The sequence below is a fragment of the Simochromis diagramma genome, unplaced genomic scaffold (assembly GCF_900408965.1).
Source record: "Simochromis diagramma unplaced genomic scaffold, fSimDia1.1 OVJJ01000344.1, whole genome shotgun sequence".
Lineage (NCBI taxonomy): Eukaryota > Metazoa > Chordata > Actinopteri > Cichliformes > Cichlidae > Simochromis > Simochromis diagramma.
Genome location: NW_024387375.1, coordinates 8,772,324 through 8,784,556, shown reverse-complemented (window position 1 = coordinate 8,784,556; position 12,233 = coordinate 8,772,324). Strand labels below are relative to the sequence as shown.

General features: G+C 40.2%; 2 protein-coding genes across 3 annotated transcripts; both read left to right on the top strand.

The window, feature by feature from the left end:
* The first annotated feature begins 734 nt into the window (after positions 1-734).
* Positions 735-4,479, top strand: rflnb (refilin B). The gene is made up of 3 exons (XM_040008663.1): positions 735-1,359; positions 1,751-1,845; positions 1,970-4,479. The coding sequence occupies exons 1-3, from the start codon at positions 1,162-1,164 to the stop codon at positions 2,286-2,288; spliced, it is 612 nt and encodes a 203-aa protein (XP_039864597.1). The 5' UTR covers positions 735-1,161; the 3' UTR covers positions 2,289-4,479.
* A 546-nt stretch (positions 4,480-5,025) lies between these two features.
* LOC120719476 (tRNA-dihydrouridine(20a/20b) synthase [NAD(P)+]-like) lies at positions 5,026-11,560 on the top strand. 2 transcript variants are annotated; one of them, XM_040008662.1, is made up of 12 exons: positions 5,034-5,383; positions 5,502-5,623; positions 5,805-5,922; positions 6,134-6,256; positions 7,168-7,402; positions 8,970-9,076; positions 9,787-9,887; positions 9,970-10,117; positions 10,190-10,325; positions 10,732-10,834; positions 10,973-11,073; positions 11,439-11,560. In XM_040008662.1, the coding sequence occupies exons 1-12, from the start codon at positions 5,292-5,294 to the stop codon at positions 11,472-11,474; spliced, it is 1,422 nt and encodes a 473-aa protein (XP_039864596.1). In that variant the 5' UTR covers positions 5,034-5,291; the 3' UTR covers positions 11,475-11,560. The 2 variants fall into 2 exon arrangements, with proteins under 2 accessions (XP_039864595.1, XP_039864596.1); XM_040008661.1 differs by lacking the exons at positions 8,970-9,076; positions 9,787-9,887; positions 9,970-10,117; ... (2 more) ...; positions 10,973-11,073; positions 11,439-11,560 and adding an exon at positions 7,492-7,843 and having other exon boundaries at positions 5,026-5,383; positions 7,168-7,394.
* Positions 11,561-12,233: the final 673 nt, after the last annotated feature.

The following is a 12,233-nucleotide window of genomic DNA, read 5'->3' as shown; positions in this document are numbered from 1 at the left end:
GGCTGCGTTTATGCATTTTGACATCAGTGTCTCCCAACTCCATAAGTCCTCATTGGCAAAATAGATGGCTGCATTTAGTGTGCACATTATTTTACATCTTGGGCCACATGCAGCCCTCTGTTATGCTACATTGGCCAGAGCAGTAAAACAACATAAACGTGTAAAACTGGAGAAAAAGTTTTTTAAAAATGTGGACTTAATTTAAAAAAAAAAAAAAAAAAACATTTTCTGTAAGTTAACTGATTTTTTTTTTTTTTTTTGTATCGATTACTTTTATTACTTTGGTGTAGTATGAATGCCAGTGGGGCGGTGGTCTTTATCAATAGGAAACGCTAGTCCTATGAAAATACAGTTAAAAAAAATCAAAATCTATATGCACTCCTTCACATTTTGGAAAATTGTGTTAGGAAAAAGTCTTTGCCATTCCTGTGCCCAGGCCTTATGTTTGATACTCCTGCATTAGTTCCTTCAGGTGCAAAATGCCACTGCTTTGAATTGCCTGTATTCCACGGGCAACAGTGCAAAGCATAAAGTTTTTCCTTATGCTTCATAACATGGGCGTACACTACTTCTTTTCTCACTTGCGCGTTTCGAACAATACCAGGAAAACGCATCAACCTGATTTCGCCAGGTTGCAATTGAATGAGGATCTGGAAAAGTTCCCATGCCTGGCCCGGTCTCTTGTTGCTAATTATCTTCTGACCAATCAGCAGCCACTCAAGTGATTCGAAAGGCGTTTCCTTTCCTGTGTTCGTGGATCTGAAAGCCCCCTTTGAAGGGGGAAGAAGTTTGAAGAGGACCCGCGGGCAGCAGGACAAGCTCAGTGTTTCCCAGAGACAAACCTGCTCAAGTCCCTCTGAATGTCTTCACCGTGGAGGTGACATAAAGTGCTCGGCGTTTTTGAGATGTTAAGATAAATAAGTTCGAAAGCTCGAGTTTCTGGCTTTGGAGTTGTGGAGGGAAGGAAACTGATTTACCGCCTGGTTGATGACTTTTCCAGCGTGCAGCCGTGAATGCTGTCCGGGAAGAGGTTAGCAGCTACACCGCGGGACTCTGTGACGGAATAATTAAGAAGAAGAATACGGCGGACTGCACGCTGGAAGGAATCCTCTTTCGTAACCTGCCTCTTACTCGCTGGGATTTTGCAACTTTTACCTAGAAATGGTTGGCAGTTTGAACTTGCCAAATTTATGTGAAGGAGATCCTCTGGATATGAGTTGCAGGGCTGAGAGAGGACTTGATAGCCCGGACTCTGGCTTACCCCCTAGTCCGAGCCCCAGTGCCTGGCTGCTGCCTGTATCCGCAGATAAAGCCGGTGGAGTGAGCTCTGTGTCCGAAGACGAAGGAAGGGGTTCCCTGGTACGTACCACCAGTGTGTCTCACTACATCCTGTGATCTAACCCATCAGTTTCCTGTCGGAGCAAAACAAATGGTCGTGAACTGCACCTGAAATCTGACCTCTTGCTCTTAAAAATGACTGTTTTACTTTTGAATGCATGTTGCTATTGCACAGCTATTGATTTGAGACATAAAATAGAGGTTATTGAAGTTACTAGGCAACAGCCCTCTTTTAAGTAAAGAAGTAGGGCACTTCAGCACTGAACATACATTTTTTTTTCTTTTTTTTTTTTTTTTAAAGTTATTTGTTTATATGCGTAAAAAACCAAAACGTCTTGTTTAAAGCGCCTGTGACTCTGAACTGGGCCAAAGGTCCCATGTATCCACTGAGGGTCTGTTTCATGTTTTGCAGGTTCCAGCTTTACCTGCTGGATCTTTCCCACAGCTACACCCGCTGTCCTTCGGGGAAGGCATAGCACTTGATCCATTACCACCAAAGGAAATGAGGTGTGTTGACTTTGATGTGACAGCCCAAAAAGCATGTACAAGAGAAAAGTGGCTCTGTTTTCTCACGAGTTAGCTTTACTGTATTTTGTTTGACTAAAATCGCTGCATTCTCTCTTATCCATAGATACACCTCCTCAGTGCACTATGACTCAGACCGCCACTTCATCCAGAATGTCAGCCTGGAGCCGTGGGGCCAAAGCCTCGAACACTGCAGGCAGACCATTATGGCTGTGTCCAACAGCACCTGGCGCCACTACGTGACACAGCTAGAGTTTCAGCCTCGCCATCGTCCCAAGCAGTTCAAGAGCACCACCATCATCTACCCCAAGAAAGCCAGCACCATCTATACCACAGAGCTGAGCTACAACTGTCACCGGCTGTCCAGGCGTTTCCTCTCCAGCGTAGAGCTGGATGCTGTGGCCAATAGAAAGTTACCTCAGTGAGAGTGGAATCACGGGGGGAGATGGCCAGGGACATGCTGTCATTCCCTCGGCCCCTATATTGGTGCTCCCTTAAGGCTAGTTGCCACTGACCTGCTGTCTTGTCTTTTTTTTTTTTTAACACTTGTGTAGCCTGCTATCATTTTATGAAGTGTGTTTATATAACATGTTACAGAGAACAAAGGAGGTTTGAGTAGATTAAATATTCAGACCATGTCAGGACATGTTTATATCCCTGCCAATGAATGAAGCTCTCCACTAGCATGGGTGTTACTTTTGAATGCTTCAGGTTGTAGTTGGTTGAAAGGTTTCCAGAGGTGTAATGATGCGTTGTTTTTATTAGCTGTAGAAACAATATGGACCAAAATTAGGACAATGCATATTTGTTCTCAGCAAATTGTGTTGCATTAAGCTGGTCAAGCGTGTGAGTGGCTTCTTTAAAATTATCTTTAAAGCGATGAGGCTGTAGCTAAAGAGAGGAGCACCTTTTAACACTGCTGAGGATGTTCAAGGAGCAGAAGAGCAGTAAACACTTCTTTTTTTTTTTTTTTTTTTTTTTTTTTTTGTGTGCACAGCCAACAACTTAAGCTCTTTGCAAGCCTTGCCTCTAGCTACTGTTAAAGGCCGCACTTAATATTGTATGATGTAAATATTGATGGATTAAGGAAACTTCTCTATTCATAATCGTGTGTAAGCTTAAACTGAACAAGCAGGTAGTTTAGATGAATCACGAGTGTGGAGTTTACTGAAGTGGATACTATGTTGGTATACTTTACTAGCTTACTAGTCAAAGTAACAAGCTGCATTCCCCTGCTACAACTTTCCCTGTGACCTGTTTGGAGTTAGTATTTATCTTGTTGATATTTTAGATCTGACTTTTTTTTTTATTATCAGATGGTTAAATGAGTCTCTACACAAGTGTGGTGTGCTGAGGAGTATTTTTGTAATTTCTTTTTAAAATCTCAATTGGTGTATTGGTTGACTCTTCTTCTCTCCCCCCCCCCCCCCCACCAGTCACATATTCAGTGCCAGTTTAAAATAAAGAGATTTGTTAAAAGAACAAGATGTATGTTTTATATGGAGTGAGAAAAAGGGAATGACTGACCTCTAATTTACATTTGTAAACTGTTTTGAACTATTTCATGGTTGCAGATCAAATGCTAGTTAGTGTCTAACCTATTGTCCAGACAATGCCTTGTTAAATCTGAAGATCTAACTAAAGTCATCAGGATTTTTTTTTTATTTTATTTTATTTTTTTAAGTCGGCAGCATTAAAATATATTTTGATGTGGGGTAAATTGACCCTTTTAAGTCAGACTTTTTTTGGTTTTGTTTGTTGTAGAATTGTGTTACTGTAATGCCCTCTTGTGGCCACAGAGGCAAAGTGCAATAATTTGGCTTTCATCAAAATTCTTCATGTTTAAAGTTTGTGCTCTGTTTATTAGCCTTGTGAGCATTAGTTCAATATGTCTAAAGCATTGCTGCCCAAGGTGAGTTTCTTCAGAAAGTACTTTTAACCTTTGGCAAGTCTGCCCTGATTAGAGGAGAGTATGAATGTTGCAGAAGCCTCCTGCACCATAATTTCACTTTTCATTATTCATAAACCATGTGACCCAGAGACAGACTGGCGACCAGTACAGGGTGTACCCGCCTCTCGCCCTTTGTTAGACGGGATTTACGACCCTGATGAGGATAAATGGAAGAGAATGGATCTGACTTAATCAGAAAAGGAACCATGAACTCCTGCTTAGAACTTCTTCCATATATTTTGCATGTAAGGAACCAGACTGTTGTATTTTTTATTATTATTATTCTTGAGAATTAGTTCTTCAGGCAGTCCTAAAACACAAACTAGCAGATGAAAATAATGTTCTTAGGAAAAAAAAAATATATATATATACACACACACAACAAAGACCTGAAACAGGACCTGCGAGTTGCATCTACCCATACAGTTTATCCATCTGCTGTTTGAGTCAATTGAGAGAGGGCTGTCAAGAAGGAACTACATTTCCGTCACTTGTATTTGGGATCTTGTCTGAACTGATGGAATTATGAACATGTAAAAGTACCATAATATATTCATCCACTATGCAGTACCTTCTGGAAAGCATCTTAATGGCAACAGCTTTATTTTTCAGCATGTTAGTGATGCCAAACACTCTTCTGGTGCAATAAATGCATACCTACAAAAGAATTGACTTTCAAGCTCTTTAGTACAATACAAATTCTGCTTTTTGCCTTATTATACTGTAATTCCACGCACGCACATTTTTCAATAAATCTATTTGCACTTATTTTCAATTTTCCTAACATAATGAAAAAGGTGTTTACTAAGCATTTGGGTGGTACTTTATTTTTAAAACATAAATCTTCACAGACTGTGTTTTTTGTTATTTCTTTAGCGTAAACATCTTCATCTTTTCAAATTTCACCTATCAATCAGCAAGCTTCTATTCCAGCATTGCTCTTCAGTCTCGCGCTTTAGTCTTTGGAAGGCTGAAAAGCTAACTTCCCCCGCAGAACCTGAAGGTCGCATTGCGTGACGTAAAGGTGTGGTCGTGGCGTCGAACAACATTTTCTTTATTTTTCATGATTTTTTATTTGAAAAAATACACATTACACTCCGAAATAGCTATAGCGTATGTTTGGAGGTTATAATACAAAAACTAATAAATTAAAAAAGATTAAATACATAAACATACATCTTGTTGCATGACGTAACAGTTCATAAGTCCCAAACACACGCCCGCATTTTTTCCTCCCCTGTACCACTGAGTGGGCACATTTCCGTGAGTGTCGTCTTGAGGTCCATGTAGTCATACCTGCGTATCTCTGTTTAGCAGAATGGCGTTTTACACTGTGAGGTGGGGTCTTCTTTTAGCCTTGAAGTAATACCATAGATGTCGGACAATAGTACATTTGAACCGCGAAAGGCTTCACGTGCATATTGAGATAGTTAGCTTGTTACGCTACGTGGCTAACGTTTGGCCGCTTATGTGAAGAATGAAGACCGCTAACGGCAACACGAGTGTCATGGACATGTTTGAAAAGGGACAAGTACTGAAAATTTGTGCCCCAATGGTTCGATACTCAAAGTAAGTGAAAGCTGTCATTTCTTTAACTAATTTACAAATTTCGTTGCTTATGGATGAATTTTGGTGAAACACGTGTACAGTTAATGATGCTCACTGTGCTAATATTTATTTCCTTCAGGCTTGCTTTCAGGTCCTTGGTTAGGAAGTACAACTGCGATATCTGCTTCACTCCAATGATCGTTGCAGCTGACTTCTTGCGCTCAATCAAAGCCAGAGACAGTGAATTCACTACTAATGAACGTGAGTAACATTGTAATATGAGCTGGAATGAGCTACTAGGTTGATTTCTTGCACTTCATACCTAGTTTCTTCAAACAGAGATTTTCCCTGCGACATAATGTAAAATTTACTAATGCCAGTATTGTCTGTATTGCTATTGTTGATATGATGATAGTTTACAGCTCTTTGTTTATCTGCTCAGGTGACCGACCACTGATAGTGCAGTTTGCTGCCCATGATGCTCAGAGTCTGGCTGATGCAGCCTGTGCAGTGGCACCTTTCTCAGATGGAGTTGACCTCAACTGTGGCTGCCCCCAGAGGTGCAGCTACTGATAGTTTAAACTAATGCTGTCACTTTTCATTATTTAAACAATGTGATTGTACAGAGTAGCTTTTTCTTTGTTGATTCTTAATATTTACATTTTATTCCAGAAAGTAACTAAGAGTTACTGGGACCAGTAGTTAGGTACAAATCTAGTAAACTCAGTGTACTCAGAACGCTTCAGTATCTTTCTTGTGTGTTGTTTTCAGGTGGGCTATGTCAGCTGGGTATGGTGCATGCCTCATTAACAAGCCAGAACTTGTTAAAGACATGGTGAGACACGTCAGAAATCAAGTGGACAATCCAAACTACACAGCATCAATTAAAATAAGGTAAAAAAAAAAAAAAAGCCACACATACTAAGCTTTGTTTCTTTTTGAAGAATTATGACCCCTTTATAATATATAACTTTATAACTGTACCTGTCAGTGATGTTTGTGAACGACACTGTTTAGGCACAGTATGGAGTAAATGGAAGAGCGGCTGGAGAGGTGGAGGTATGCACTGCACAGAAGAGGAATTAAAGTGAATAAAAGTGAGGCAGAATAGATGTTTGTGAATGAGAAGGAGACAGGTGGAATGGTGAACATTCAAGATGTAGAGGGTGTGAAGGTAGATGAATTTAAATACCTGGGGTCAATCATCTAGAGCAATGGACAGTGCATAGGAGAGGTGAAGAAGAGAGTGCAGGCAGGGTGGAGACGAGTGTCAGGGGGTGATTTGTGGAAGGATAGCAGCAAGAGGGAAAGGGAAGATTTGCAAGATGGTAGTGAGACCTGCTATGGTTTGGAGAGTGTGGCACTAACAAAAAGGCAGTAACCGGAGCTGAAGTTGGTTGAGCTAAAGATGTTCAGATTTTCATTGGGAGTGACCAGGGTGGACAGGAATAAAAACAAGTACCTCAGAGGGCCAGCTCTGATTGAGCAGTTTGGAGGAAAAGTTAGAGGGGCAAAGTTGAGATGGTTTGGACATGAGCAGAGACGGGCTAGTGGAAGGATGTTGAATATGAAGCTGCCAGTTAGGGGGAAAAGAGGAAGAGCACCATGAATGTGGTGAAGGAGGATATGCAGAGGGTTGGTGTGACAGAAGCGGATGCTAGAAACTGAGTGGGATGGAGAAAGATGGTCTGCCCTGGTAACCCTAAAGGGAGCAACCGAAGGAAGATTATTTAAAACAATACTAGTTATGATTATGATCCTACTTATTATTGGTATATTAATACCGTTACTGTTATCTTTCACAGAATTCACAAGGACCTAAGGCAGACAGTGGATCTATGTCAAAAGGCTGAATCAGCCGGTGTGTCATGGATAACAGTCCATGGTCGTACAACAGAAGAACGCCACCAACCAGTCCATTACGATGCTATAAAGACAATTAAAGACAGTGTTTCTGTCCCTGTCATTGCCAACGGCGACATAAAGTATCTCCGGGATGTGGAGTCGACCCACGAGCTCACAGGTGTTGATGGTATGTTTGTTTTCAGCAACATTGTAACAAATATACTTCTAACTGTGGCAGTTTTCTTTCTATTTGTCTCATGTTTTTTTCTTATCTTTTTTATTAGGTGTCATGGCTGCACGTGGGTTACTTGCTAACCCTGCCATGTTTGCTGGCTATGAGGACACTCCTTTGCAGTGTATATGGGACTGGGTGGACATATCTGTTGAACAGGGCACTCCGTTCACATGCTTCCACCATCATCTTATCTACATGCTGGAGAGGGTTAGCTCGCAGCCGGAGAGAAAAGTGTTCAATTCTCTGTCCAGTACTTCAGCTGTAATAGATTACCTCCAGAATACATATGGATCAGTACATGATCTCAGGACATGACCACATTGAAAATTAACGGCGTGACTTTAGTTTTTATTGTTATTGTTTTTATGCTCAATAAATTTTTTTAATCTATAGCTGTGCAATTTCTGTCTCTGTTGCTTTCTTTTTTCCGCAAGTGTGCGATAGTAGGTTATTAAACAGAATATAGAATAATCGTGGGAAGAGTGCATCTCTGTACATGCGTAGTTTGTTTTTGTTTGTCAAGTTTATGTAAAGCATTACTGAGATGCAATATTTCTATTGGCTTCAGGGGTTTAAAAGAAAAAGATATTTCAGTGTTCTGAGAGTGGATAATCAACATGAAGTGTAAGAAATTTATTTCGTTATTTCCTTGTCATGAAGGAAAAAACGGCTTCAAGTAATTAATTATTTGCCTTCAACGTAAATGTCACAATCTTCCCTATAACGAAAATCTTCAATATCATGAAATGAAAGGGGTGTTCAAACAGCACTACAGTTTAAAAATGAATAGCAATAACTGTGGAAAATAACTGTACATAGGACGGACCGCATTTATATTGTTAGATTAAAAATTGTAATAGCGCCACAGCTTTTATTTTGAAAAACTGCAACGGAAGCTATTTTTTCGGAAGAGGCGGTAGGAGGACTCGCTGGTGCAGGAAGACAAACTTACTTTGCTCTGTTTGATTTCAGAAGCTAACTAGTAAGTATCTCAGTTGCTGCTTTTACGGTATTTTGGAAGTTTCATATATATCTACTTGGAATCTAGCATAACGTGTTATAGCAGGCCTTACAATAGTCTTAAATAGTTAAAAAAAATGTATGTTTCTATATCACCTGCGTTAGTTGCATGTTAGCGTTAGCTCATGTGTTAATGCAAGCTTGATACTGAACGCTGGCTAAAGATGGAAGAGTGAAATCGTTGAAAGTAGCTAGCCGTTAAACATATAAACGAGCACTCTATTTGCACGTATTTGTTGCGGTGATGCTGTGAAACCAGGTTACAGTAACAGCGGTTTGACAGTTCACTCCAAGCCTCTGCGAGCTTCCGTTAAGGTGAATAGACTGGGTTCGAGATTATTGCAGTCTTTTTCAACGGTAGTGTTATTACTGAGAAATGGCCACGTACGATAGGTAGCTTACCTTCTCTGTACCTGATAGTTTGTTGAGGGAGGCTGGTGAGACCAATTCCTTTCCCTTTTCTTGTTTTCTGTTAGGTTTCCGGTCTTTTGGTTGGTTTATCTTCAGAAGCCATCAGCAAAGATGACGTTGCAGTGGACAGCTGTCGCTCTCTTTCTCTATGTGGAAATTGGCGTCATTGTCATCCTCTGTTTACCCTTTATCTCTGCCAGGAGGTAAGTATAACTGTCACTCTGTTCTCAAGTTGAATATGGTTTTGCACTCAGGTCTCTGTTGACAAAGGAGATCCTTTCTTCTTCTTCTTTTGGTAGCTCAGTTTCGGGGTACCCACAGTGGATCCATATCATCCTATCTCTTATGTCAAACCAACCCTCTGCATGTCCTCCTTCACTACATTCACGGATCTCTTCTGTGGTCTTCCTCTTTTCCTTCTCCTGTTGAGTAGCTCAACATCTTTTGTCCAGTATATCCACTATCCCTGTGCACATGCCCAAACCATCTCAACCTAAGATGTCCCTCTGATCTATGCATTTCTAAGCTTGTCTGTTCTGATAACTCTCAAATTAAAATCTGCCAACATCTTGAACTCACACATCATAGCAGGTCTCTCTGAACATTTCCTTACACTTTTGCTGCCATCCTTCTGTTACAAATTACCCCAGAAACTCATTTACACCCACTCCACCCTGCCTGAACTCATTTCTTCATCTGTATTGTGCACTTTGTGGTACTTTGGATTGCTGAAAAAGGTACTAACTAAACACTAAATAATGAATAATGACGACATTGTGCATATGTGTCAGGTTTGTCTCACCACTGGCAGCAAAGTGTTTGTTTCTGCGTCAAATATACTGCCAGCTGTAGTAATCCTGTAAGAAATGTTATGTTGTGCACCATAGTGATGTGACTTCAAATGTTTGTGCAGATGGCAGAGCATTTTCCATCTGAGGATCTGGAGTTGGATGTCAAGATTCTGGAATAAAGTGTTTCTCACCATGATCATAATACTCATTGTTCTCTTCCTCGGTAAGCAAACAATCATCCCTGTCTGTATTTTTAAGGCTACTTTTGGACTTATGGGGGATTTCTTTTTCTTTGGTTTTTAAAGATGCTGTCCGTGAAGTGAGAAAGTATTCATCTAAAGAGCACGGCGCCGATGCCAAGCTGCAACCAAATATGTTCGACCACTTGCACATGAAGCTTTTTAGAGCCCAGAGGAATCTGTACATCTCTGGTTTTGCCGTCTTCCTGTGGCTGTGAGTCTGTGCTCTAATACAACACCTGGACTTTGAACCTGGCTTTCCTCTAACCTTTGTGTGTTTTTGCAGCGTTATGAAGCGGCTGATCACTCTGATTAATCAGCTGGCGTCAGCGTCTGGGACTACGGCTGCTCTTCAAGCACAGGCTGAGAATGCTAACCAGACTGCTGAGAAATACATGAAGGACAATGAACTGTTGAAAAAGGTAATTGCACAAAGATCTGTTATTTGTAATCAATAACCCACTTTGAACTGTATGTGGGGAAACTCATATTGGTCTGGGAATAAGTTACACAGTTATTGAATGATAAAACAGAATTTCAAAGTCCAGATTTTAATAGCACATATTAGCTTGTTGCTTACATAATCTAAAGCTATATTAACAGAGTACCCAGTTGATTGTAATCATATAAAGATGAATTGAAATGGATGCTACCCAACTCAGCTTTAACCTTTAATCCACATCCAGAGCATATTTAATGTTTATAGCCTGCTCAATGGTTTGACTGTTCAGTTTGTACGCCTGGAATATGCTTTGTGTTTTCCACTGGAGGTACTGGGATAACTATATTTGACTGAAGATTTGAATATATGTATTTTTATGTTATCAGACTCTGATGGAAGGGCGGGGTGATAGGGCTACTGCTGAGGGCATGGACCTGCTAAGGAAGGAAGTGGAGAAACTGAAAGAAGAACTGAAGACTTCTGGAGATGGTTAATATCTGTGTATATTTCAGTCCTCTACACCTTCCCTGGAAACAAATGTAGCTTTTATAACTTGTCAGTTTCTGTAAACAAAGACATGGGGGGTGGGGATTCCTTGTTCTCATGTGTCATTGTTTTCCTCTCCAGGTCTGAAGAAGTCCCAGTCAGAGGCAGATGTAATGAAGAAACAGATGGAGGGCCTCGCCAGGGAGTATGACAGGCTGTTGAAAGAACACCAGGAGCTCCAGGTAATGCTGAGCTCTGAACACAGCAGGGTGATGATTTGCTGGGTTGTTCACTAGCTAGATTTGACAATTCAAAGTGACATTCAAGACAATTAACATCAGGCAGGCAGCCTCGGATCAGCAGTGTGGTTCCTCCATATTTCGTGATCAAAGAAGCCATCAATTTATCGTTTAAGCTTAGGCCTCGAGTATGTTTTGTTGAAACATTTAAAGCACAAATCACTAGTGAAAGACTGCAAATTCTGTTCACTTTCAGGTTTTCATCCATTTCTTTAACAACTAACAGACACTTTGAACCTTTATGGAGTGTGGACTTATATAATACAGTATAATATTTTAACTGATATTTTCATTTTCTCTCCTTTCAGAATCTGCAAGACAGTGGAAATAAAAAGGAAGATTAGATGAAAAGTTAAAGGTTAAAGTGTTTACTTAGCTCAGTCACAGACAATTGCACCACATGCTTGACCATCTGTAACACCGTGTGTCATACTATTTAATTACAAATTAAAGACTGGCTCATCTGAGGAACATGCTTTCGGCTGGTAGCAGCAATGGTTTCAAAAGTCTTAAACCTTTATTAGAGCACGAGACTGGCTTAAATGGAATGAGTAATATCTGTTTCTGCCTGGTGCAGCCTGACTAAGAGGATTTTCTTTTTCAAGGGTGCGCTATCGGGCAGATTAATTGTGCAAAGCAATTGGAGTTCAGTTAGTAAGTGACTCAGGACTGATCACAGAGCACTTAATATATCAAATATCAAACAAAATGAGTGTTTTCTGTCTCATTTGTTTTTGCCACTTTGCACAAGATATGGGGAAAGTTGAGTTGATCTATAAATGTGGTAAATGGTTACAAAAGTATTTTTATGCTAAAGGTTTTCTCTTGTTTTTGTGCAGCCACTTGCAGCTTAACTTTAGTATGCAAATATAGACTGCATGTACAGTTGCACTGAGATAAATGAGCTTCACTTTTGTTTTGCGGTATTTCAGCCGATGTGCCAGATGTTTTTACCTGTACAGCTGTAATGGATGACAGTAGGTAGAGGTTTTAGCCAGTATCTGTTTGTTTTTTGTTTTTGTGTCTGTGTTTAGTTTTTTTCCTTTTATTTGAAGTTGTAAAAAGATCTGGCACATAAAGTAAAACTTTTTTTTTTTTTTTTT